The 27,988-nt window shown below is 44.2% G+C and overlaps 1 protein-coding gene across 4 annotated transcripts; it reads right to left on the reverse strand.

Moving 5' to 3' along the window:
• On the reverse strand, nt 1-27,969 carry HECTD1 (HECT domain E3 ubiquitin protein ligase 1). Of its 4 annotated transcripts, none has more exons than XM_053474631.1 (42): nt 27,881-27,969; nt 22,842-23,094; nt 20,000-20,234; nt 19,509-19,736; nt 19,115-19,396; nt 18,768-19,035; nt 18,421-18,497; nt 18,225-18,323; nt 17,200-17,314; nt 16,802-16,976; nt 16,456-16,594; nt 16,094-16,264; nt 15,692-15,914; nt 15,041-15,304; nt 14,792-14,868; nt 14,547-14,681; nt 14,120-14,266; nt 13,596-13,690; nt 12,943-13,048; nt 12,670-12,804; nt 12,044-12,183; nt 11,248-11,571; nt 10,650-10,816; nt 10,229-10,405; nt 8,642-9,439; nt 8,068-8,286; nt 7,733-7,866; nt 7,107-7,263; nt 6,410-6,632; nt 5,970-6,024; nt 5,271-5,453; nt 4,840-5,050; nt 4,596-4,681; nt 4,388-4,515; nt 4,092-4,293; nt 3,832-3,969; nt 2,605-3,212; nt 2,438-2,516; nt 2,026-2,119; nt 1,636-1,786; nt 1,208-1,352; nt 1-1,078 (listed from the first exon to the last, which is right to left on the reverse strand). In XM_053474631.1, exons 2-42 carry the CDS (start codon nt 22,979-22,981, stop codon nt 941-943), a joined length of 7,668 nt encoding a protein of 2,555 aa, XP_053330606.1. In that variant the 5' UTR covers nt 22,982-23,094; nt 27,881-27,969; the 3' UTR covers nt 1-940. The 4 variants fall into 4 exon arrangements, with proteins under 4 accessions (XP_053330606.1, XP_053330607.1, XP_053330605.1 ...); XM_053474632.1 differs by having other exon boundaries at nt 8,642-9,298; nt 18,765-19,035; XM_053474630.1 differs by having other exon boundaries at nt 4,596-4,678; nt 18,765-19,035.
• Between the last annotated feature and the right edge of the window lie 19 nt (nt 27,970-27,988).

Consider the following 27,988-nt stretch of genomic DNA (forward strand, 5'->3'; position numbering starts at 1 on the left):
TAAGCAGCCAACATTTTAATGGTGATATTGTACACATAATGGAAATACTTTTTATTAATTCTTTATTATTATTTTTTTTTTTTTTTACTTCAAACTGCAACAAGTTAAATAAAGGTTTATAATATACAAAGAAAATACAACAAGAGCAAAAACTTGCTTTTCATACCCCTAAGTGCGAGGAACAGTCTCCTACGCAGGGTTTCAAGCCCCCTGGAAAGTGAGGGATTATGTTACCTTGCGGCGGTACGTGTATTTTTTTTTTTTTATATTTTTTTTTATGTTATTGGTTGATTTATATGCACTTTGCACAAACACTTCAATTTAATCTGCATAGCAGGGGCATTTTTATAGGGAAAAACATGAACATACCCATTTATTTTTTCTTAAGAGTAATTTGAAGGTGCATACTTAAAACTTAAAGGGAAAGGCCAAAAAGGGGGGCATTTAAATAGTGCAGGCACCATTTTGAGGGTGGCATTGAAAACAAAATCAATTATTCTACATGTCATGAAAGCAGCTTCTCCGATGGGTTAGTTTAAAGCTAGGCAAGGGTCTTAATGCAGGGGGTGGGGAATACAGACGTAGTGTATTATGTTTATACAAGAACTGTCACACTTTCACAAGATGTCTGAATGCTGATAAGCGGTGACCCTAAAAGACATGATCAGAGGCGTCCTTCTGTCCTGTTAGATGAGCCTGGCAACAAGAGGGTCCTTTTAAAGTCATTCATGCCTGAAGACACTTTTGTTATTAGCAGCTAACAACTTTTTAAAGTAAAAAGGCATTGCACCCAGCCTCTCCTTCAAAGCACTGCAGAGGAAGGTGTAAGGGGCATACAACCAGAGGAAGAAAGGCCATGTCTTTTCTCAGCACACAAAACACAAGAAAGAGGGAGTGCTGCTAGTAACAAAACATAATGCCCCCCACCCCAGGGTAACGCTCAGTTCAGATGGAACCCTTTCTCCATGGTAGCAGCAAGCAAACGTTCTCGCATTATGTCCTCCGAAGAATACTCTGGTAGCTTCAGGTAATGCACGCATGTATTTACAGAGGGGTAGCTGGCGTCCGTGGCATCAACCTGGAAAAGAAAAGGGCAGTCCGCGTGTTCAAGGGAGAAAAAAGTACCAAAAAGGAGAACTCAAATGAACCAATGCACTAGGGAAAGCTACTGATTGATCATGCTATGCAATACATGAATAATCCATACCTTACGGACAACAGTGAGGCGAGGGTGAAGGTTGGCCAACCCTCCGGGGGGCAATGTTGAACACCCAGTTGTAAACTGCAGGAAGGCCTTCCTTTCGTCTGACGTCATGCCACATAGAACTCGCACAAACCGCAAAAAGCCAGGGCTGAAAAAGAATTCTTCATGATAAACATGCGGGGGTTTGGGAGAGCATCCAACAAGCCTGCTCCACCCCACCGCCCAAAACCAGAGCAGGCTATAAGTAGGTATTCTAACTTAAATGCTGCAGCACTCAATCTTGAAATAAAACTAACTCCCATTAAAGACTGGAGACCCCCTAATGTCACAATAGTCACAGGGAGTTTCTTCCTCCACACAATATGGAGATGCTCTTGCATGATGACATCATATACTGCCCAGCTTCCCAGGCGCTACCCAAAAGTAATTACCTTTCCCTTGTATAGCCAAGTTTGGGTTCTGTGTAATTGATGATGTCTTCAGCTGACCAAGATGGGGACTGGTTACCACAAAGTATCATCTGGACTTCTTCATGGCTAAATGAGCCCAACTTCTCCATAGGGAAAACTTTATTAAAGCCACCTAAGGAACATTACACACGGGAGTGAACACGCAATGCACATATCAAGCGTAATGGCAATCCAAGAGGCGATTTGATTCAGTACATAAAATACAGGCAAAAGATCGCTCATCGCAGAATGGGATAAAACCTAACAGTTTCATACGGACTATTATGGTATATGTTATTGTATGCAAACATTCGTCTTAAAATTACAAAAAATTAAGACGTCTGTCTCATTATTTAAGGCTTTCAAACTTACTTCTAAACGCCTCCATCTGCTTTTGCACACCCGTCTGCATGCAAAAATCAAACATCAGGTCGACATAATCCTCCGCATTGTCAATCATCACCATCTGCAATCGACAGAAAGGCGGTGCCGTTAGAAAACAATACTAAATATATAATTAGTTCCATTCGTTCCTAAACTAGAATCTCTTTGCTTTGGTTTCCTGCCAGTATGTATATCGACAATACTTAGTATAAATACAAGGTATATCAATTATTTATAAGCAGGCTTTAACATCTTGAGTTCTTGCTGCACCTTGTGTCACACGAGAGAGGGCGTACAATATGCTTCAAAGCTATTAGTGTAAGCTCTATGTTAGGGATCCCCCAATCCAGCTCCCCCTTTACACAGCAAACAGCTTGTGTCTGCCAACACATCTCCATACCTCATCCTCTCCATTTGGCTTCAGATCCACTGAAGAGAAGCCATAGACTCTGGAAGATGGACAGAACTGGAAATTCAGTCTAGAAGGTAGTAGGAGAAATAAGAAAATGAGCAAGCAAGTTTCACAATAATCATACACAACACACAGGAATCTTAACCAATCCTCACCCAAGGTCTTCAATGCTAACAGGAGGTCCTGATCCAGAGGGATTCTTCAGCATCAGTTCCTGTAACTGAGTGTTCTTCTCATCCTCAGACAAGCTGCGGTTACTCAGAATTTGCCTCCTTTTCACAGCCAACTCGCGTATGTCTCTAAGAAAGCGAGCACGGTGTGGGTTTACCAGCTCAAAGTCCTCCCATGTCAGGATACCCTGGAACCAAGCTGGCGGCTTTGGTTTGGGTGGGTCCAGGATAAACTCTGACTTGGAGTCTTCATCAAAGCTACCAACAGACAGGGCATCGTGGCCGTCCTCGGTGGAAGCTTCGGACTGACTCTCTGTGCAATGCTCACTCTCTTCTCCCCGCGTGGCATATAGCAGCTTGCTCATGTTGCTTTTGATGTCTCCCATGCACATGAGGCGGAAGAAGGGTTTAGAAATGGGCAAATCCACCAATCTGTTGTCTTGGATACACTTTGCCAAAAAGATCCCAAGGAAATGGCAAAGCCTTGTCACTCTGTCCAACTCCTCACTATCCTGAGGGTACGGCGCGACAAAAAGACCACAGGAGCGCTGAACATAATATCCTGGAGGCTTTAAACCACCACCTAGATCCACCTGCGAAATACCAAACGGAAAACCGCATAAATGTTTGATAGAGGCGAGCGTCGCAAAAGCATAAATGGTTTTTCCGTAAGATTTAAGTAACGTATCGTAAGGTGCGCTTTGGTTATAGTGGGATTGTGAACCTTCAACAAGCTTATATAAAAATAGAATTATCTCAATAAAGCAAAGTGCGGTATCTAGGCAAAAAGGATAGATAATAAATCTCTTCTGGATGCAGGAACTCACCATGCCAATCTCCAACATTTTAAACTGAAACAAAATGAGTGAGCTCAGGATGAAAAATACCCAAAGTATTTTGTCTAGCAACCTTTTTAAGTTTGTAAAAAAGGTGCGTCCACTAAAATAACAATACAGAATAGCTTAATTACCTATGAAAGTTTATAAGGGTGGTTTGGTTGATGAGCAGCTCATAGAGGGGAGCCCATGGTTTGATACCCGTTTGCTTATGAGTACATTAATGGACCACTAAAGTGGGACTACAATGAGGTGCACCTCCTACATATAGCCAACAGACTTGATACCAATCCCATGTGCCACAAGACTTGGAGAGTTTAATAACTACAAATGTTATAGATTACTGTGTGTCACACTACTAGACTAACACTGTTACCTGTCGAGATTCATCATCTGGGAAGTCATCATCACATAACCAGATCCCCAAATCCGTCTTCTGGAACTCTGCAGCCACCAGGGCGTAAAATTCCAGGGTGGGACCCAGTCCAGTGCCTTCTTCCCCCAGAAACTCAACCTGTACGGTGACAGATTAGGATGGACATTATTATAGGGCTAACATGCAAAATGTCATACATAAGATGGGAAGGTTAAAATATCAGACAGAATTATACAAAGGTATCACACATGAATCATTACCTCAAGCACAGACTTGCGGTCCGCATGAATCTGCATGACGTTCTCTGCCCATTCCATCAGCGACTCTCCCCGTGGTACCTTCACCCGCTCGTGCTTTAAACGTCCTACTCTGAACTCCCCTGGGTCATCCCTGCGCACAGCGCTGGCTGTCCTACTCCTTTCTACTGTGGCCTCCCGTCTGTTTTGCAGCCACACAATAGCTCTGAGCATAAGATAAAAAAACAAAGATAAAGAACACCAGGCTACAGTGAACATGGCACAATTCATACCGTGTCACCAAAGTGAGCAGACAGTACCTGGACGCCCCGAAAGCTGTGCATGTGAAGTAGAGCTGCCGTGTCTCAAAGGGTATCAGGAAGGGACACTTGCTGGTGAGCTGCTCACACCAATCTGGCAAAGCTCCACTCGCCAAAGCCAAAGGCTCCTACAGAGAAAAGAAATGATTTTCTGAGACATTCGGATTAAGACAAAGCTGTAGGGTCACCCCTCTTGTCCCTTACAGACCTCAATTTGTTGGAGGATCTTGGTGGTTATTTTCTTACTAGTGAATTCTTCTGCTGGAACACTGAAAAGCAGCATCTCGTCTCCTTCTGCAACAGAGTAGCAACATCATTAAACTGGCATTTGCCCAGAAGACACATGGAGACATGCTATAACCACGCCAGGAAGAATGCCTCGCACGTAAACCTGTCAGCCCATCTAAATGATCTCGCCCAGGTGACAGAGGATACATTGGCAAGCCCCTTACCTTCTTGAGGGGTCCGTGCAGAGTATGGGTCACTTGCAACAATATAAAGAATTCTCAGGAGTTGCAGAACATCCTCAACACCACACGAGTTTTGCCCGCTGCCAGCCTTGGCTTGAGGCTGCTCCCGCGCGTGACTAAGGATATCCGCACTCTGGAGGGTTTGAAAAGCAGCGGGCATCACTCCCGATTTACAACCATTCTCACAGAAGTCCTGAAAGAAAGAGCAAGAAGAACAAGGTATTCACATGCCTCAACTTTTTCATGACGCCTACAGAGAACTATCCTAAAAACAAAAAAATGCACATGCCTTGGGTACACAAGAAACCCTTGTTCAGAGGATGACAAATAAGTAAAAGGAGAAAAAGCAAGAAAGAAAAGCTTTAGATCCTGCTTCGTAAATAAGTCACTTTTCCCCATGTAACATTTCTTACTTTGTAAGCCGCTATGAGCTGTGAACAGTTGCGATTTTTCCGAATGCTTTTGTTTGTTCCGGTGAGTTTCCAGCGCCGCAGAAAGCATGCATCGGCATTCCTCTGAAGGTAGGTGATCAAGTCATTCTTTGGCAAGGTATCTGTGCCCAAGGACTGTTCCACGTGTTCCACTGACCAACAACCCTGAGGCAAAAACAAGAGAATATAACAAAAAGAAGTCTAAGAAAATGCACACAAATAGATCTGTCGCAACGCTCTTGAACCTTAAACATAAGGACATCCCGGAACATTACCGCACATGGCCAAAGGGGCTAGCTAAGATTTTGATTACCATGACGTTGCTGTTTCTTTAATACCCCCACTAAATGTAAAAAATATGAATCAGGAACCTATGCTCTACAGCAAGGAAGGGGCAAATCCAGTCTTGGGATAACCAAAAACCGGTGGGGTTGTGCATCACTGCTTTACAGTAGGCACAAATGTTCCAGCCCTGCTCATGGCGCCATACATTTAGAGTTTCATGTCACCGGCTGGTTTGCCAGATATCCTGAAATGTGAAGGTTTTCAGAAGCAGATCGGGGTGTGGGTTCACTGGCTCAAAGACATACATCAGCTGGCCATAGAAATAAAACCTATTTTCAGGGCAAAATTATATAAGCGTTGCTACCACAGGCCTCTCCAATGGGTCAGCTCACTTACCATTCTGCCAGATTCCTTCTGTTTATCCGAGTCCTTCATTTCTCTGTACATGATTCTACGAACAGAAAAGGATGATGCAATTAAAATACAATTTATCCAAATATTATGGACTCGTCACATTAAATCTACAATAATCTTACACGTTAACACATGATCTGCTTTAATACTTGCATTTTGGTAGGATGATCTTTCAAAGAAAATATTTAAGGGAAGGAAACCAGATGTCAAATATTAAGGTTAAGGTGCATGATTTAGTCCAAGGGTGGACAACTCCAGAACCATTTGTTTGGTTACGCACAAACTGTATCTGACCTAAAACCATAAGGTTATTGAGGATTTTGATTTTCCAGTTGTTATTCAGGGAATTTCAGGAAACCCACAAACCCTCAGTGAAGGATGCACTGGAATTCTGTTACCCCCAGAATCTCAAATCTCCTTACGTGTAAGTGGGTTCCCAGATCCTTCTCAGCTTATCGGTCTTGACCGATCCATTACAAGATAGCTGCAACAGTTTCTGTACATAGTAGAAGATGGTGGAACGGAAGTTACTAAGAGGGAGCTCCACTTCTCTTCCACTGCCCACACCGGTGACCTTGAGTGTGAGTGCCAAGCGAGGAGGAGGGGCGCACTCCACCTCCTCCAGGAGCTCTGAATGGGGGGTACCTGCGGTGAAAAACAGATTGAGTGAAAATGGAAACATCGCTGTGATGCCAAACCGGTGGGCATATTGCCCTCTTAGGCTAGTAGATCCACCAGTTCCCTGCTGCTCTTTGATCTCCCTTAAGCTACAGAACAAGCCACACAATTTCTAGTGTTAATCTGTGTTATTTTACTGTACTAAGCCTTGTGTGTCGCCATTCCAAAAAGGTAGGTAGCAATGAAGGCACCATTCATGCTGAAGATGACAGAGCGGATTAACGCAACATTTGTTGGGCATTAACACTATTATTCTAAGTGCCTTTTTTATGCAGATAATTTGAAAGATATGTTGACTTTTCTTTCTTGCATTAAGGAACAGCTGCTTTGCCAAACAAAATAATTTTACATGGGTTGGATGTGATGTGACAGCATATTATACACAAGACCATATTTCCTAACTACAACGCACAAGGAAACGCACAGGAGCAATTTACATACCTGGCGCGGGTATTTCCAGGTCTGTGGTTTGCTGGACGTTTGTTCGCCCAGGACGAGGATCAAAAGCAGGGACCAAGGCAGAAAACTGTCTCTTCAGCACATAATCGTCATCCCAGGTTCTACGACGACCACCCTTTGTCTCGTATTCCTCCTCCTCCTGTCCAAGGCAATCAGATGTCAGAGAAGATCCATGTTTAAATCGCTAGGATGGGTAATGCTTACCCCAACCAACTGGACTAAACTTATGTGTCATTGTGGATTTCTCTACTGCTCATTTTCAATCCTCTCTAATGGAACTCTGTTGATCCATTAATAGAACGTTGTCATAATAGTATATATTAGATTATAATATACATATATCCACAATATTTACACTTTTCGGACATTTGTGTATATTATAGATAGAGGTTTCAATTTCATATCTTCACTATTCATTAACGAAGGCTAATACAGCAAGAAGGGCTGAGCTGGCCCTGTATAATGCATAACTCAATGGGTGTAGAGAATATGAAGAAATCTCACTGTACATTATACAGGCCCTTTATCATGTATAATGAAAGGAAGGAGTGGAAATCTCCTTTGTAAGCTCTGCTATTGTGGAACAGACCCCAATATCTCCTGCTTACCATGACTTCTTCATATTCCTGTTCATCTTGGTTATCATCTTCATTTTCATCATCTTCTTCATCAGGTTCAGGAAGATCTTCATCATCATCTAGCTCGGCAAGAAGGGTACTTGCCCGACAACTGTCCAAAAAATCTTTCCAAGAGAGAAGAAACAATGTTATTTAGATCACATTGTCACATCACATATCTGTAAAATCTACTGCAAAGAGGAAACCCAGGTCTTAATCATGGAACTTGTAACTTCAACGTATCAGCATCCAGATTCGGATGTCTGTATACAAGGTTCAGGCAGCGGATGATTTCAGACCCCAGTCTGGTTCTGCTAGACACTCACCGTACAGCGAGTACTCTGCCTCCTGCCCCGTGTCACTTTCACTCGACGTAGAAGTCAGGCTGGTGGTCAGCGTGTTGCTGAGGGACTGTCCCACAGAAAGGCCAGTCGTGGCGGTTGCCACATTGCTGCTGGTGACACTGGATGTGGACATTGTAACAGTTGATGTGGTTCCAGTGGTTGTCAGGTTAGGAAAGCTTTGGGCTCCCATCAGCGGAGAGGCTGGGAAAACGTAAGCAGTTGAAAACCAAAACTTAGTAGTTATACTAAATGGTATCTGAATTATACACAACTTTTTTTCTGTTCTCTAGTTACTTTAATGGAGACAGTCCTTTAAATATCATTTACTTTAGCGGTCATCTGCTCCAGGAATACATAGTGGACATGGCCCTATACCAGACAACACCCTTCTCTTATAAAAATGTCTATTAATAACATGATATTCCTTGAATTCCATACATACTAGTAGAAAAAGAAAAAATTCACAGCCACGCCATGCACGTCAAGGATCTCAAATAATCCATTGCCTCACCACCCCAAATCAGCCTGAGCTTCACCAAACCCAGTGGACACCTACTGGCAGAGCAGACGGTATTCCTTCCCAAGGTGTTCGTGTTGTTATCACTGCTGCTTCGACTCAGATTCATGTTGTTGGTGGCATTTGTCCTAGCGATGTTTGCAACCCTCCTCACAAAGGATTCCAGACTAGAAGTCTCCCTTGAAGACAGGTTTGGGACGCTGGCACTGGAGCTCATGGGCGCTCCCGCAGCCAGCAGAGAACTGACAGACAGCCGGTTGCTCGCAGAGGACCCCAGAGGGCGAGGAACCGTAGCCTCCTTGTTGCTGAGTTCTGATACAGAACTGACATCCGGAGAGCTGATGCTCACCATACCCATCGAGATGGTGGGAGCCTCCCCAGCCTTGCGTTCTCCATCCGCAGCCATTTCCACCCCAGGAGGGCAGGTGGAAGAGCCTGAAGCTGCCTGGTTGGAGGACAGCACCAATATGGGGTCATTGTGAGGTTCAGAGCCTGGCTCCTCGGGCCTCCTCTCAGTCCGTGCACAACTCAGACTCGCATCACTGCTGCTTGCCACGCTGCAGACTGAGCTGCTGCTGCCCTTGCGGCTGCAGGGGCCAGCCACCCCGCCGGCGGCCGCGCAGGAGGAGGAGGAAGCCGGAGGGGCCTTGTCAGGGCAGTTGTTTTTCACCAGGCTGCTCCAGGACGGCGGCGTGCCTGCAACAGTGGATGAGACAGGTTTGGATGACACCGCAGACTCAGGGTCATACCCTGGGGCCAGCTTGAGGTCAAACTTTCCTTCCGCGCCCATGCGGTAAGAGTTAGAGCCACCGGCATCCCAAATGACATCAATCCAGCCTGGAAAGGGATAGTAGCGTGTAAGATGGAAGAGCGAATAGCAAAAAAAGGACTGATTGGAATCAAGGGGAAGAAAAGCAGGCACATTAACCCATCTGATATTCAACCAGAAGAGTTAATGAATCACCGTCGGCAAGAACAAGCAGTATATTCAGACAAACCTAAGACTAGCGATGGCCCATTTACTCCCTTTGTATACAACCCAACATATATTACCTTTGGGTGACACAATGTAGTTACAGATCAAATGACAAAACAATTCTAATCATATGAAGAAAATGCACATTTTCCCAAAGGTATAGATGCTTTTTCTTTTCTCTAATTTTGATTTGGATCGACTGTCATACAGCTGTTGCCACATTACGTATTTTCTCCAATGTATTAATGTACGGCCCAACTAAACTTGAAACCAGCTTATTATTTATGGTTTTTATATGGCGCCATCAAATTCTACATCGGCTGCGCAGAAATCAGATGTGACCACACGTGGAATAATCTATGCATATAATAGACAAAACATTTCAGGCTGATCAAATTTGGAGAATTATCTTTAGCACAAGGGGAAAAAATGCACAAACGCAGGAAGCAGAAGTAGGCGGAAAAGGAACAGTGAGGCCAAGAAATATCCCAAAAGACTTTATCCCACTTATATGTGAACAACATCACAGCTCTACAACAACATGTAATGTATTAAGGTGGTGTAAATATAATGGTGCGTGCGAGAGCACTGGTCACGGCGTGGAAACCGTCCTCGCTCCCGTCCGAGCGCAGCGTCGAGGATCTGCTTACCGTTGTGCAGCTCTCCCGTGACAGTGCCCTCGCCCTGGGAGCTACCATCCTGATCTCGCCACTTCCAATCAATGCCACGGACAACCCTCGCTCCAGGGACCATGTATTTTAAGACCTGGGAACGCACTAGTCGCCTCTGACGTCTCAGGTTGGCTTCTGCTTCTTTGGCGGCTTTACCTAAAACATGTAGCAATAAATGGCACGCTGCGAATATTGCCACGTTTCAACATTCAAACCAAGGCTTTACACACAAGGTGAAACCCTACTAGACCTCTAGCAACTTCTTTCACAGCCCAGATATGAGAAAATATATTTTTGGAGGTCAATACACAGTGAAACTAGATATGGCATTCTTACTTCATCTGTCCCTTTAAATTAGCCTAGTCCTTAGCAGGGTCACCATTTGCCCACGGTCACTTACCAAGCTGATCCTCACACACGCCGCTTACACTGCCGTAGAGCTCGAAGCCAGACAGTGAGAGGTAGTGCGTCTGCCCGCTGGCATTTTTCCCGGTCTGTTTTATCCGGATGTGTCTCCAACCCTGTTTCTCCTCTCTAGGTGGGTCCAAGGGCCATGTAGCGGTGGAACTTAATGACAGCACAGGGAGAGGTGGAGTAAGAAAAACGTATTTATTGTCCAGCCTCCAAAAGCGGGTTAGGATATAACACTTAACCTGCACTAACAAAGGCATTGGGAGAAAGCAGCGTGCATTATTAATAGAGCCAGCTGCGTTCTCTCCCTGAACTAGAAGGAGCTGCCAACAATCGCTCGCCTAACACTCCTGCAGTCAAAGACGATCCGTTTCACTGATCAACCACAGAAGAGTCTTAATAGCGCTTTTTACAGATAAGTGGGAAAAAAACACCTTCCACTGAAAAATTAATGCTTTATTTTTTCTTCTCCCCAGAGCATGTTTACACCCAAACGTCCAACTAAACACCCGCAGAGACTGTGGATTCCACGTTTATTTACATATAACACGCATTAACATGTATATAAGAAAGATACAGCCTCCTACCCTGGTTCATTTAGGCTGCAGTCATCAACATGCGTGTACAGAGTGGTCCAGTTCTGGCCATCTTTAGACACCTGGAAAACCCAGTTCCGAAGTGCAGAGCGGCCATAACCACGGGCATGGCGCAGGGTGTAAGCGGAAGGCACAATCCACAGGCCAAGGTCAATGGCAAACCAAGCACTCTTGTCATCATTGGTGTGGCAATTTAGAGCTGAGCTGTCACGACTGAGGATGTCCTCCAACCTGCCATACGGCAGATTTCTGCCTTCAGAAGACGTAACCACCACGAGGCCATACGCCGCTGGGTTCACCCACTCGTATGCTGTCCTGTAAATGGCAGAACTGTAATCAATGTTTTCAAATGCTAAATCATTTATCTTCCCCACACAGATAGGCCATTCAGCCACAGTACCCACACAGCAGGGCCTGGAAATAGTCAGGAGTGAACAGAGAGAGTAAAGATTTGTCATTAAAGGGACAGCCGTGCGGATTTGCCTAACTAACTATTTCACTAAAAACTCTGGTCTTTTACTTGCAGCTACTGATCGACAAGTGAACTCTGCACATAGACCAAATGTTTTTACATGGTTGTTCCATTAATTTAGGGTTGTACAACTCCTGTCCTCAAAGACTAAAAACGGACTGGCCATAGGCATCTGAAATATTCATTCACGTACTAGTCTTTATGCAAGGAAACACAGGACCCAGACTTTTGTGGCCCTCGAGGGCCAGTCCAGCTAAACTACGTGGTTAGCGAAGTGCACGCTGCTGGTGTCCACACCACATAAATCCAACTTACTTTGCGTTCGTCCCAATCCAGTACATGATCCCGTTATCATCAAAGTCGTGCTGGTGCCGGAACACGCAACTCTGTCCCTCTCTTAGCTTGCGAACAAATACGAATGATGAGCGATCAAAGTCGTACCACTGCTTAGCAACCTGCGCGGAAAAGCACATAAGCAGTTACCGACACATGTAGCACTGCAAAATAAACCTAAAACCTGATTTTCTGCAAGAAAATGTGCCCCTAAACCAGTCTTTGTGAACTGTTTCTGCGAATGACTCAAGCAGACAAATGCAATTTCAAGGCATCAGCACAGCATGAAAATGTTCCTATGGTCATAACATTTTTGCACACCCCCGACTGTAGTTTTAATGATTGGCAATAAAAACTATGTGTTCTGCTCCGTGATTGAAAACACCGTTAAAGGATCAGCCAATGTATAGCATAACAAAAATAAGAGATGGTTTAGATGGGAGATCACTGCACCCAAACACACATTGAGTTTTACAGCAAGCAGAAGTATCTTAATAAAATAAAAAAGGTTTTAGCGTAACTTCTTGGTATGCCTCCAAAATAATTTCATTCTGGTGAACGGATCAATCTTAGACACACAGAAGTTACAGTTGGATCTTTCCACTCACCATCTTAAGCAAATACTGCTCTAGTGACTCGACGGTGGCCAGAGGCTCCATCTTCAGCATCCGACCAGTACGGTCAATAAGAGATGTTTCTCCAGGTGCCCTCTCCAGGCGGAACCGAAGTCTCCGGGTTAAGATCTGAACAAAACGGACGGGAAGTTTAAGTGTAGCGAGATGACCCCACACCATCAGTTACCTCCAAGCATGGGTACCCAAATGAAATCATTAGAAAATATCACAAGAAACATGATTTTGTCTCATGTCGTGGCCACTTACCTGGAGGTTGTAGCTGGATCCAGGTGTATCATACAAGTGCAGAGGCAAACGTTCTATAGATTCAAGCACGGCAATCAGCTTTCGGACCAGTGCAATCGCTGGGCGGCTAAATGGCGATAGTCAGAAACAATTAAGAGGGTTAGGCTGTTGGTCAGGTCACATACAAGAGAATCTTACAGTGAAGATCTTTTCTAATGGCAAAATAAAATGTGGCCTCGCACATTTATGTGATTACGGTGGTGGAGCCCATGGTAGTTACTGTTACTAGTTAATAAGCAGTTTGATAATCATTTTCACAGGATTTGTTTGCTCCTTTAGCATACAGTGCTGCACGTAGTAATGTAGGTTGGCCGCTACAGATCCGAGGGCGGCCATTATTGCCAAGTTATACTTTGGATGCCCTTAACCTCTGAAACACAACACTGAGCGGATTCTTTGTGGCAATGCTAATGAAGTCAATTCCTCTATAGACTTTCATTAGTCAGAGTGTATGACTGGATGATTAAGACTGAGTCATTCTACTGTGGCCAGCTGACCGAGTATTGTATTTACACCACAGACAGATTATATATTTTAAAATCGGACGGATATTGAACAAAAAAGTGAAGGAAGGCGATAATTACAGGAATGCTGGTTTAGGGTTGGGAAAATACCTTTCATCATCCTCGTTTTCAGTGAACGCCGTCTTGAACACATTTAGTCTTTCAACAAGTTGACCGCAATCTTGCTTAATATCAAAATCTTCATTCTATAAAATAAAATCAATGTCAAGTTTCACATCTTCGCGCTCAGCCTTAGGCAGTTGGCTGCCCTACTAACCGGCTTATGGTACGAATTTTCCAGAGTGAAAACATTTTTGAAAAACTACAATATATGCACCTTAAATATGCCATTAAAAGTTATTTAACGCAAGTCAGACAAATGTAGTCTCTCAAACTCGAAAAATCCTTCAACGTAAGCAGAGAAAAGCCACAAGGCTTCACTTCTATATTATGAGCTACGGTAACTCCAGCAGAAATGTGTGTGTGTATATTATATATATATATAGTGTTATATATAGAAACCCTTTCGATACGTTACTTTAAAGATAGCCCCAACCACAACTAAACATGTATTGTATCTAGAGAATTCCATTTACGGTAACAGAGAAAAGGGAATAGGTCCTCCGTGGTCTTACATTATTGAGCACAGTCAGCAGAGCCTGCACCAGACCACTGCTGCACATTTCATACGGAGAGATCATGTTCTCATCCTTCAAGAGCACAATCAGATTCTCCAGGGCTGTCTTCATCAGATCTCGCCATGTGTTTTCCCCTTCGATGCACTGCAGGGACAGAAAGATTACATATTGGAGTAAACAGTGTTTTCACAATGCAGACAATATTTGAAACACATTTCTGGGAAGGGTTTGTGCATTCTAGAGTACCGGGAAGAATGTTTATAGCAATTAGTTATACAAGTGTTGAGCAGAGAGAGCATAAGCCAATACAGATGAAGATCAAAGAAATGTAATACAAAAAGCCGTTCACAGTCCGAGGCCATTGAGTTATCCAGATAGAGGAAACATTTAAGAAAGAAACAGAGTTTAAGGAAGATTCTTTTACCTGTCTATTCGTATGAAGCTCCCAAGAGGACTCGAGCTGTGTTGCAATGTTTCTTAAAGTTACCACCACCCCACGTGGCATGCTTTCCACGGCCTTAAAATGATCATCGTACAGATCTCTTGCCATTGTTCGTACCTGATGACAGATAATGGGTAGAAAGGTCAATAAAACTCTGCAGGAAAAAAAACAAAACACTAATTTTACGATCATTATCCTCAAATATCAACAAAAAAAATAACCCTCACCTTTTGCTTGGTTTTCTCCAATTTTGATTTTAGCTTCCTGCCTCTCTTTCCTGTCCAACCGGTTACAAACTCTGATCCTAACACAGACACGTTCAATTAAAATAGTAAAGGAAAAGAGAAAAGAAAGAAAACGATGATGAAGCAAGACAGCTAGAAGCAAAGTTAAATGTTTACACTGCAGTTTGTTAGCTCATTACTTAAAATCAGGAGCAACCATGTGCTCCAACTAAACATCTTTGAAGCACCTACCCAGTGAAGTCTCAGCAGTGAAGGAGTGCTTGGTGCCCCTATTTGATTCAAATACAAAGCCGGGCAAGTCCTCCTTCAGTATTGTGGCTTGCTGACCATCCGAGTTGTGAATTGCAATCTCTCCATCTTTCAAGCAAGTAAGGGACCAGTTGCCCACAGTGAGCTTGCCTGGTCCAGGAGAAGACAGGAGAGGCTGGCTCGAGGTGGATGGTTTGACTTGACTGCGAGCCCTCTGTAGCTTCTCTAGAAACTCACTCCTGCTTTCTGTATAGAGGAAACAAAGCAATATATAGAGGTGACAAAACACGTCAAAAATGCACCTAATAGAATCAATTTAAGCATATAATCAAAGTAAAAGGACAATGTCGTCCTCTAGAACACAAGGAAACAGACATCCTTTACCCACAACAGAATCAGCCTTCTTCAAACTCACACTCATACACTCTTGGCCAAATAGTGAACATCTGACCAATCTTTACAAAGAAAACAGAGATAAAATGCATTCAAGGTACTAAATACAAAATAAGTCACAGGTGACCATTTAACACGCTAAGCTATTACAGATCTCAAACGGATCTTCAAAAGGAGAAGGAAGGGGATGCAATGATTTCATCTCCAGTCTTTGGGAAGTGGATGGGATCTTGTGCTTACCCGAGCTGTCCGAGCCTCCCTCTGGGCTTCCACTTGAATACATAGTTGCCAGCTTCCCATCTAGGATGAAGCGGAACCAGCCGTTGCTGCCGTTGGAGAGCTCCAGAGCTGCAGCATCGCTCCAGATGTAAAGACAGTCCCGGCCTCGGATTACTGACCAGTCCCTCCAATGATATGGCCTGCCCTGCTGCAGCTCTTTGGCATCTTCTTGAGGTTCGTCCTCCTATGAGAATATGTGGTTAAATTAACATCTTTTGGACACCTTCAACAGACCTGGATAAGCCTACTAGACATACTGCAGTCATGACCCTCACATAACGTAAGCATTTACACAACAAGACTGAAGCTCTCCAGGCTTCTTAGGAGTCTTTTCAAGGATTAGCATTGACTATCAGTATTCACCTTTTCCGGTTTTGGATCCTCCTCGTTCTCATCGTCAGATGTAGGACCTGCCAGGGTAGACACTTTGCTGATGACTCCCAGTCGGGCCAGCTGGTCCAGAAAGAGATCGTCCCCTTTATCTACCAGATCTCTGATTATTTGTAGAGCTAGAAGGTGTCCATCGTCATCATCCTGTGGGATAAATCAGTTATGTCTGGGGTTACACCGAGTATAAATTACTTTGGTAATACTTAAGGTAAAACTATTTTAGATCTGCAAGGGGATTAAGTTAGCACCTCTTTCCAATGCCAAAAGTGAAGCAGTCCCTTTAATCTCAATAACCATGCTAAATCATTGACATGATTTGTTCTAATAGTACTAACCTCCTGGTCCAAGACAGTGGCCGTTATCTCCACAAGAACGGTGGGCAGGTTGTGTCCAGCATCGGAGTCGCAGACTTCCTTCAGAAGCACTTCGGAGCAGAAGTGGATCATCTTCCTTATAAGAGCGAGGCTGGCTTTCCTGTAACAGAACAGACGTGAGGCTAAGAAAGAAAGCTTTACTTTCCAATGTATTATAACTGTTCTGGAAACAGAAACTCACTGTCCTGGGGGGGAAAAACAGATACGCCCAGTGCACTTGAACACATAGAAAAACAGTTCTCTGTAACACAGGATCACTTTTGTGATGCTCTTAAGCGATAAGCCCTTGTATATATAAAAAAGGTACCTGATTGATGGCAGCATGGTTTGCTGGAAAGTCTGAGCAAAGACAGGTAGCAGCCTCTTCAGGTAGATCGGTGCCATTTCTGGGTCACCCTTTGGTTCGTTGCACTCTTCATCTTCTCGATTTGAGTCTTTTTTCTTCTTTTCATCTCCCTTGTTCACTGGGCACATCCAGTCACCTGAAACACGAAGGAACAGATACTTGATCAACTACTGGTCAAATAATTACATTTATTTTTTAAATTTAGTGTCCGATCGTAAAGGAGTTGGCCGGGTCAACCCAAAAAAATATTCTTTGCTCCGCACAGTGAGGAGCGGAGGGGGTTTTATGGACACAGTTGGCTTTAAATCTTTCAATTCTTCTAAACAAATGAACCACTAGTCCCCATTCCCAATACAAACCTGGGGACTGCAAGATGGCCACCACCTCGGTGTGTCCACGTTCACGAGCCTTGTCCAGAGGGGTTTTACCGTCTTCATCTCGCAAATCTGGATTAGCTCCATGACGCAAAAGGGTCTGCAAACGGGGAACAAAATAAAATATTGAAAGCGTAGAGTACTGCACAAGTTTTAGGCAGGTACGAAAAATGCTGTAAAGTAAGGATGATTATAAAAATAGACATGTTAATAGTTTTGTTCTTTATCATAAACGTTAAAGTGATTGAAGAGACGAAATATCCAATACCAAACCAATATCGGGTGCGACCGCACTTCGCCTTCAAAAGAGCAAGATAAAATTATGAATAAAAAATTCTAAAAACACGTCTATTAGTGAACACTTTGTTGCTTCACAGCATCTTTTCGCACCTGTCTAAAACTTACGTACACACTACTGTATTTATAGAAAGGCGAACCCACGTAGAACCAAAGAGGCAGGGATTCCCTCGGGTTGTGTGATGCTTTTTTGTATAACAAGATGAACACAACTATGTGAACACATGGAAAACACTTGTAATTAAGACAAAATAGAAGCAGAACCTTTAGAATAAACTGTACCTGGTTTAAGTCAAGAGGTTGACGAACAGATTGCTAGAATTTTCATAGAAGCTAATCACAATCTCACCAAAAAAGAGTAAAAACTGCCTGTTTGCTTATGAAAATGGGAGTAACGTTTAAATAATGCTCTAATATCACAGGCATAGCGAGCATGGGTAACAGTGATGTGTGTGTCTATACACACACACACACACAATGAATAACTTGGGAATCATCATGACGAGTGTTAACAACCACAAAACAATACTATGCTGGAATGAAATTCTAGATTAAAGAAATTTGTCATAAAAGTAGTAACGTTCTAGTGATGGCGTTGTCAATGTTTAAGCTGCAGTTAATATTATTATTATTATTGCAGTTGCGTAGATGACATTCTTTCATAATTGGACTGATATTGATTTCTCCTGCAGATACGTTCAATAGGCACCTACCTTAGCCACTTGGGGTCTTCCGAAACAAGCGGCATAGTGTAACGAGGACGACCTCTGCCCCCTGTTCACATCTGCTCCCCGTTCACACAGGAATTCCACCTACAGGACAACCAACACGGTCACATGCAACATAAGAACAAAAAAAGCAGCCCCCCACCACCCCCATCATCATCATCCATTTTAATGAACCTCTCACCATTTCTTGTGTGCCGAAAGCCGAAGCCCAATTCAAAAGAGTCTGACCTACATCGTCCATAAAGTTTACTTCAAAAGCTAAAGAAAGGATTTGGGAAATTCAGATATATATTAGATTTTTGACCTAAAAACATGCCACAGATATATCAAAATCTTATATTCGCTGGCGGTATTTTGCCGTCACCAGCCCCACGGCTGTGTCCCTTCCAAAATGAACATCTCCACTACTAATATATTGCGCTTTCCATCTGACATTCACACACATAACATGCTTAATTACTTTCACTCACTATTAGGTAGTAGCCCTCCACCCTTACAAAAGCCCATTTTCTCCCTATTACATACCACCTGTGTCAATGGCATCAATCAACGCATCAGTGTCCTTGCTTCGGATACAATCAATCAGCTGTCGATGGGACCTCTCTCCAGAGCTATCCAGCCTCCTTAGACCAGGTATGCGTCCTGTGGAGCCAGCACTGGACTTGGGCAAGGCTTTGCGGCCCTCAAACAGCAGCACCAGTAGCAAGTCCACTAGCCTCATGGTGTCCAACACGCATCTCTCATCTCCCTGCAGCGCACTCTCCATTGAGTCCAATAGTTCAGCTCTCAGCAGGTCCTGCCCAGAACAAGAAGAGTAATAAACAGACATCCATTTGAAACAAAAGCAGAAGCTGAGGCTTTTACTCGGAACGTACGTGCGTGACGACGGGCGATCCACGACAGAGAGTGGACAGAAGGCTAACGATGGTGGAGACCTGGTTGCTAATCTTGGAGTCTCCGGAAGTTGAAGGGCCACCGCTTGTACCTCTCCCTGTTTTACATGCAGAAGAGGGCCCAGAGACAGTGCCTCCAGCTGCAGCCATACGAGACAGAAGTTCCTCGGTAAGCCCATGCTGTGCCAAGGGAGCAGGATCCACACCTCTACGGGTAAAACGATCCGCAAGAGAAGCAAAGCAACGCAGGGCACCATCTGACACCTATAGGGAGTAAAGGGGAAAATCTGTCATTTTAAGGACGTGCAATCCATACAGAGAGAAAAAAAAAAAAAAGCTATGTATGCTACAATCCGGCTCCTTGCATAACCCTCACCTGGTGGTCTTCATGCTTCAAGAGGCTGGAAAGAGACTCTACACACGTCTCTAGTGAGGAATCCTGAGGCTCCATCTTCCCACACAAGCGTGACACTACCGACATGGCTGAATGAAGAGTGTCCTTGTGCACCAGATGTCCACTATCCCGGATGAAGGTCAGCACACAGTTCAAGCCTCCTGCCTCAAATACGGCACCCGACTCACGCGTACAAATCAACTCCAGCACCTGAAAGGGAGAGAAAGATAGACATCCCATTACAGAACATAACTCAGAACAGTCTCTTTCTAAACATTTTCCAAACAGGTCTCACACAATCATCATTTCACTGTATTCCAGTAGTGTTTACCGATCAAATATAATTCAAGCACTGCACGGTTAGGACACAATACCGAACATCCAACATTTAACTACAATCAGCCATTAAACAAAACATCATGCAGTTTAACAACTTCTGGCTCACACCTTTATAACCACACAAGCCACGTTACCTTCACACACTGCTCTGCCAAGTCCCGGCTCGTTCTGTTGTTGAGTTCCACGACTACAAGGCGATTGCAGAGGGCTTTGATGGCTCCTTCCACCCCAACAATGCGCCGGGTGCACTCGGCAGACACATCCAGATAGTAGGTGATGGCGCGCGCGGTGACTTCCAGGACATTGTCCGGGGCGCTCTCATCCAGAAAGATCTTGCATAGGGCTGGCAGGAAGGTGCGAGGGGGACATCTGATGAAAGGGATAAAAAAGGTTTAGAGTGTACGAGCCGTTTGCAGATCTAAATCACAACTTAAAAGCATAAACCTAAATTTATTATAAATACATGTTCAAATGGGGGGGGGGCGTGTCTACATGTCCGAACTTTAATATGTCAACACATGACATTGCAATGACATTTTGCCACTTCTGACTCACATCTGTACACTCTCTAGGCAACGCTTTCTGTGCCCCGGTCTCATACAAACACACATACATATACACACACACACAGAATGGCTCAGGGACCCCTTAATGTATACACCCCTGCTAATGTAGTGAATGAAGGCCAAGTATACCGCTACATATTGCTATGAGTTACCACTTTTTGATATCATATTTTTCCCTCTGACATCAAATTGTTCTTATGCTTCTCAAAACTTTGGCTTTCTAGTTGTCATATATATGCAAATCCAAAAAAAGCCCAGTTACTATGTTCTTCTTCAAAGAATTCTGGGCTGCTCACTCCATAAGCAGAATGATTTAATGCCCTTGACTGTATTGGCATGGGGTAATCGGATTACTTGTTCGCCCCAAATCTATACTATCAAAAACGACAGGATCATTAGGTTATGTTCTTCGTACCCTTTTGTTAGGTGTAATTGTTAGGAAATATCTGGTTTCACGTGCACGTGGCATAATGATGAAGTATTGTTAAGGTAACATGTAACGTTATATCTACGGTTCACACTGCACCATACACGAGGGGATGATCTTTTTTCTTCATATATTTATATAGTTATAAGATGTGAAACCATCAACAGGCCCATTACCGTTGGCCGCAACGATTGCACCAGAGCCGTCCTTCATAGCCACATAGTTGGCAAACAGAAGACTTGTGTGTAATAACAGAAACATGTTTTTTGGGATACTAAGCAACTTTTTGCTACGGAATATTTGCACGTAAAACCTTCCCATCGTGCTAAATGCTTTGTAAGAGATCGCTGTAGCTCAGAGAATCCATTCTATGGATGGTGCTGGAGGGAGATCGGTAACTGTGTTACCGCGCATACACAGCGGTGTTCAGTTTTACACTATTCCTTCACACGTTCATACTGAAAAACGACGCATGTTAGCTGCTGGAATCTTACTAACCGTCTTACCTTCTGCTTTTGCACTAAATGTTTCATATAGATGATAAATTAGTCTTGCGTGCACGGAGCGAACAGGGTTAAACTTTAAGAGAACTCTGCTGCAACGTACCAATGCTTCACCCGGACCCAATTTCTCAGCACCAGGGTTACGTTAAATCAGATTGAACGCTAATGGAAAATATTTCATGAATGCTTTTCTGTTCTTCTCAGATCTGTTACTTTTAACGCTTACCAGAAGCCAGACAGAACAAGAATTCTGCGCATACCCAGCAAAAAGCATTAAAAAAATTGCTATTCGCTGGGTAAGCGCTGAATTCTTGCTATGTTGTGTATTCATCGGTCATTATTATTCTAGCAGCAGCCCGGGAATCTGAATGTGTATGTCATACTTTTTAGGTTGTGCGCATGTTTTTACACTGTGTCTATCAGCGGCAATGCAAGTGGACAGTCCATAAAAATGATCATTTTGGCAAAAATAAAATAACGTTCTCAAAAAGACAAATTATAAATAACACTGTACAGTAGAAGATGGCCTCACCGCAAAAGCCTTCACAGATCCCCATCTCGTGTTTGCACATAACTCTTGTAGGGCATGTGTGAAGTTGTAGAAGATATTAGTAGACTTCATTATTCCGCCTCCAACGTGCGTTTTTTTTTTAAGGCTGTGTTAAACATGAACGGTGTGAACGTATCCGCGAGAGCACCGGCCATGATCCTTGTGCCAATGACAGATAGGACAGAAGGGTCTGTGTGATGAGCCTCCGTTTTCACCTTCAGGCTCATCTTACCGACAGCGGGAAAGCAGATTCCTCTCCATGCGAGTCAAGAGTCAGACGCTGGAGCTTTCCAGAGGCCGTTTTTCTGTCACGTGTGACTTCATCTAACACTCTGGCAGTCCCTGGCAATATGGTCTAAAGCAGGGGCCGTGCAGTCTCCCCGAGGCCAGCAAGCTCCAGATTAAACCCAGAAACGGCCCATCCATGCCACTGACACACACTTTTACTTAAACCACTCAGCAGAAGAGGGCACCAGTGGCAGAATTGGGGTTTAATATTTAGTCTATCGTCTAGGGGAGAACACCAGATTACGGGGAAGAGCCAAGGCAACATGGTTGTTGCTCCCATGTCTGGTGTACAGCCCTGTATAAAAGCTCCACGTCACCAAACAGCGATTTGGACTGAATGACCGCAGGACACAGAAGAACCAGGGACGCGGAAAACACCCTGCACGCTTTCACGTGCGACCGACATCCACATTTCTTTATGTTTACATATATAATGCGGCGGAAGTTGATTTTCTTATATGTAAATACGGGAGATCTAGCCTTCCATACAAACAAACCTAACATTCAAAATATAAGCTTAGGAACCCAAATTGCTCAATAATCCCCAAATCCTACTTCTAGGGCATAATAAATTAAGCTTATTTTGTATATTTACAAAAAAAATCCATTGAGTGAATAAATGAATAATTTTAGAGCTCTTACGTTTCGAAGCAGCGGTCCACGTTATCGGACATGAGAAGCATCATGCAGAGCTGCTCCAGGGCAATGAGCTGCATGTCCCGTTCGTCCCCCTGGCCCATCTGAAGCCATTCCAGCAGCGTGTCAGGGTCCACGTCGGCCATTTCTTCTTGGTGGGGAGGGGATCCCACACCCGCTGGTGGGACAGTCTGAGGACGGAGCTCTTTTGGATCTTTCTTTCCCGCAAGAGATCGCTCTGTCTGCTGGAAGCCCTCACCTGCAGAGAGAGGGAGCGAGAAGAGGTTACGGGTTATTAACGCCGCGGATAAAGCGGGTTAATCGCCGCCTGGCCGGAGGAACACACGGGCGCGTCTTTAACGCGCGAGCCTCGGTTATAAGCGGATTACATGTGAATGCCACGCAGCAGCCTAGCGAGAGAGGACAAAGCGCTCGGCCAACCTTTAACCTCTTTCTGTCCTTGAAAATGACAGCAAGAGAAGAATGAACCCTATCCATAACCTCCCGATTCCAACAGAAGTAAAACACGGCATGTCCCGCTGCTGTGATATGTACTTTTCCAATGCTAAGCAAGCCAGGCGCCCATCGCTGCCGTATTAAGGCCCTCCAGACAGAGACCTCTGAGGTCCCGAAAGCTCTCTCTACATTATCCCAATAAAAGGGTACCATAATTACCTAAAGTCTCCGTGTCGTGGACCAACGCAGCTATTATATTCCTTAACTGATTCCCAAAGCCCATATTAAACCATCCAAAAGAAAATTGTAAAACAATGGACTTTTTTTTTTTTAAAATGAACTAAATGTATTAGAATTATCTATACTTTATGCTTTTTGTTTTCCAAGCAGTGCAAAAAACTGAGATAGAGATATTTTTGTCTTAGGGAAGCTGGGAAGAAGTCCCCTTCCTTTCCAAAGAGTCAATCAGCTCCAGTAAAGGCGATCAGTAACTTAACGAAAGAGAAGGCATCCGATACATTTCCCAAAGATCTCATAGCGGAGCTCAGGAACGTAAAGAAAGCTACGGACCGACGGCTTCAAGCGGCCAATCGGTGGCAGGAAGTCAAAGATCCCCGCATGAACCCTAACGCTCCGCGCAAGCTAGCAATCTAGACGTGAACGTTAAATCTACGTTTAATGCTAACAATGCCCCTATTTTATGATTACGGAATAACACTGTAAGAGACACTTTTAGAGGTGGGGAGGGGGTATTTAAGTACGCCAGACCCCAAATAGCCCCCTCCCCCGGCAACCCAGGCACCGCTATCGGCAACACCGACCCACGTAAATCCAGATAATTCCTCTTTAATAGTCGGAATATAGTATACAAAAAAACATTGAGTTACATAAAAAAAAGGCACATCTGAAAACTGAGGTAAAAAGTTTTTTTTTTTTTTTTAAACACTATTTAAACTTATTGCAGAAACTGAAATATAAAATCCCTCCAGTAAAGCCCCTGATGGGTTGGGCTGGGGGGGGTGAGCTGGTTTTTCAGGGGCTTTTTAAAATGATCCCAGTGTAATCTCCCTTACTATGGAACTATTTTATTAACGTTTAAAGGCTGTATATAGCGCCGGCATATTCCGCGGCTCTGTACGGTACAGCATTATAAGTAGCGCAGCACGTAAGTTGGACTCACAGATACAAATGTCGAGGAGAGCCCTGTACAATGTAGAACGTACTTCAATACGTACAGAACATTTCATTTTTAATACCGCAATAGATTTAATGGATATTAAGTCCTCAAACTTAAAAAATAGGCCTAAACGCTAAATAGCTTGAACGTCCGATATACTTCATCCTTCAAACACACAGAACTCTTTTCCGGAAGTTTCTTACCCCTTGTTTCTGTTAATTGTACAGCCCTGCGGAATATGATGGCGCTATATAGAACAATAAACATTTTAGCCTGTTAAGAGTACCAACAAGATTCGAAACATTATTCTACACGTATCAGAAGTAGAGATCTTTTTAAGAAGGCTGTTAAAGAGAGGCATTTCTGCGACAAAGAGGAACGTTTAAAAACAATCACAGTCTGTATTCTGTAGTCACAGATGCCACTAGTTCACTAAACACGGTAAGCCGGGGGGCTCCGTGCCAAGAGCTCGGAGCGGCCTGCATGTTTACCGAATGCCACAATGACTCCGCACTCCCAGCGATGGAGTGCGGCTCAGGGGGCCGGAACGCCGAGCAAACACATTCCCGGCAGGCGATCACATCCACGACTCGCTCTGCACCACCTACTTCCCCCAACACAGCACAAAGAAAGTTCCTCTGCCGCCGGCTCGACAGGAGACAGAACCACAGCCCCACAACATACAGAACGATGTGTCAAGGAGAAGGGCGATGACGTCTGCTCGCCTCTTATAGAAGAGACAGTCCCGTGCCGACGCTCCACAAGCCTAAAGAGAACTGATCTGTTTGCCTGGTTCTGACAAGTTCATGCGGGGGTCCCATTACCACAACCTATTTTAAGAGATAAGTAGCGTACTCCAATTAACCAACATGATGCCGAGAGTCATTATATATATATCCGTCTATAACCATACATACAAAGTATCACAACAGCCAGGTATAAGCCAATAGTTTGCACAGAGAGCGATGCCACGAGAGATCTCCAGCACGGCCCCAATGGAGTACTGCACTGGGGGCTCACCATATAATCACCAATCCCCCCCCCCCTGATGTAAGCTTAGCCAGACTCGGGCCGCGATCTACCCCCCCATAAACCCCCAAGTCAATAACAGCACATGAGGGGCAACGGCCTCCCGGAGTCGCAGTCACAGCACGGCATGATAAATACGAATGTTTGAAGAGTTTCACAGACGCCCGATAGGAAGCTTCTTACATTCTGTACAGATCCGGGAGCTGGCTTCCGAAGCATATTGCTCAATATAAGATCGTGCGAGCAGTCAAGAAGACGGCACTAAAACTTTTAGGAACTACAGCTATGTTTGGGGAAACAATCAAACCTTTCGCCAAGCTCTGTGACCTCCCATAAATTCATCAGAGCGAGCGCTTGGGCACGTATCTACTAAACAGCTTGATAGAGCCTTAATCTGTCAGTTCTAGCTTTGCCAGGCCCTTCAAATGTATATAAATACTATATAAATAAAAGATATTAATCCATGCCCTCCCAATTAAACTAGGTATACTTCCCCCAATATAAAACAAAAACATCAACATATAAATCTATTAGAGCAATGGTGTGCCTCTTGTGGACCCAATTAACTAAAAATGATAGTTTATCAAAATATATATATATATACACACACACACCAATATATATAGCAATTTATAGCAGGCAATGGAAAGTTTCAGCCAACCAAACCATCCCATTGGTGGCCAAGGAAAAGTTGTAAAAGTGATGCAGTCTACTGGTTACTATGGCGATAATACCTAAGATACTCTTTCAACAGGAAAAACCATTATATCATGTTCCTTTTAAAAACATCCTGAAACAGGGTATTTCACCCAATAGTTTACACCGCTTTACTTAATGTATCGGTTTGTCAGTGTGTCATTCCCTTTGAATGTATTGATTGGAAGAAGCGCTGCGTACATTGTTGACAATAATAATAATAATATTTTTGTATAGCATTAATAATATATACTTCGCATACAGCAGACGTGACTTACAGGGCGAGACAATTCCTATTGTAATGCTCACTGTGTCTCGTCTCTCTATTTACTTACAATACGCAGCCTTCCAGGGCAATTATTTGTGCATCAGGGTAGGTGTCACAGCTTCTGCGTGTTTGTCATACGTGTGAATGTGAATCAGCAAAAGAAAAGCGAGCACCTCTGGTGGAGCGCACTCCGGCACGCTTACTATTGATCACGTACGTGTCTTGCTAGTAAATTAATCCGCGGGAGGCTTAGGAATTAAGATCTTGACGTTCAGGTTTTGCGAGGCAGCGATCGCGAATGCCCGGGTCTCAATAACCGGATATTATTTCAGAAAGCATCGGCTACAGATCAACACAGAGCAAAGGGAAGAGATAAGCCAGATGACGGAGCGCCGTCCGGCCGTTTCGAGCTAGTCCCGCGTGTGTGTGCACAGCACAAAGATAAACAACAATAAAAAGTTAAATTGCTTTATTATAAAGGGGCAATAATTTAGAAGCGATGACCACGTTTGCCCAGATAGAACCAGCATTCATCATTCAGGGCCGGACAGATCTATGCAGGATTTATGAGCCAGCATTAAGGAAGGAACGTATCATACGCGGCATGAATAATACAGCGCAAAGTTAGGAGCCAGCAGCACAATTTTAAGAGCCGAGGCCCCGATCGCCCCTGCTAATAATAACTTATATCACCCAAACTGCCTGGCATCAACTTTACACTCAAAATAATAAGTCGCTGGGCTCAAAAAGCTGTGAAATAGTTAAATCCCCCCCACATACACACTTCCAGAATAGTCCCAAAGGCTCCATAGGGCACGGGGTAACAAATTGTTGGCCAACAAACACTGTGTAGAGGCTACACATGCTGGATAAAGAACCCCATCCGCTGCATGGCTTATAAGCGCTTCCAGAGGTATTATGTAACCATCAGGACACCGGGTTTCAAAGGGCTCCGGTTACCGTACAGACCGAGCGGGGGTTCTGGAGCCAGCCCGGCGTTTAGACAGGAAATCACATAGAGACATAGCATTGTACGGCGCCGCTGAATATGGTGGCGCTATACCGACCCATAAACAACCATAAAAAAATATTGGAAGAGCCGCTGAGACAGACACGGCTACCCAGCTGGCTCCGGCCCCGGGAGTGTTACTTGAGGCCACCACCCGAAAAACAGCCGTGTGGTAACCATTAAACATAAATACTACCCACCGTCGGGCAACACTGTTCCTTTCCGGGGTCAGACTACGGCCTATCGCGCAGAACTACTGCTGTTTATCCGTCTCTAACCAGGATTAGGCCCCGGGGCCACAACAAGAGTTTGAGGCCTCCCAGTAGGACCCACCTACAGCTCCTGAAGCGACTAAGCTTCAATAAAGCAGGCTGTGACCTTTAAAGGCTCGCTATTCGGTTGGTACTTACCGTATCCGTACGGAGCCGGCCTGGGCCTCACAGCTTTGGCCGTTCCCGGAGTCACACGGAGCGTGTCACGGGCTCAGGGCCGAAGCTCCGCCCACTGAGTTTGCGGAC

The sequence above is a fragment of the Spea bombifrons genome, chromosome 9 (genome assembly GCF_027358695.1).
Source record: "Spea bombifrons isolate aSpeBom1 chromosome 9, aSpeBom1.2.pri, whole genome shotgun sequence".
Lineage (NCBI taxonomy): Eukaryota > Metazoa > Chordata > Amphibia > Anura > Pelobatidae > Spea > Spea bombifrons.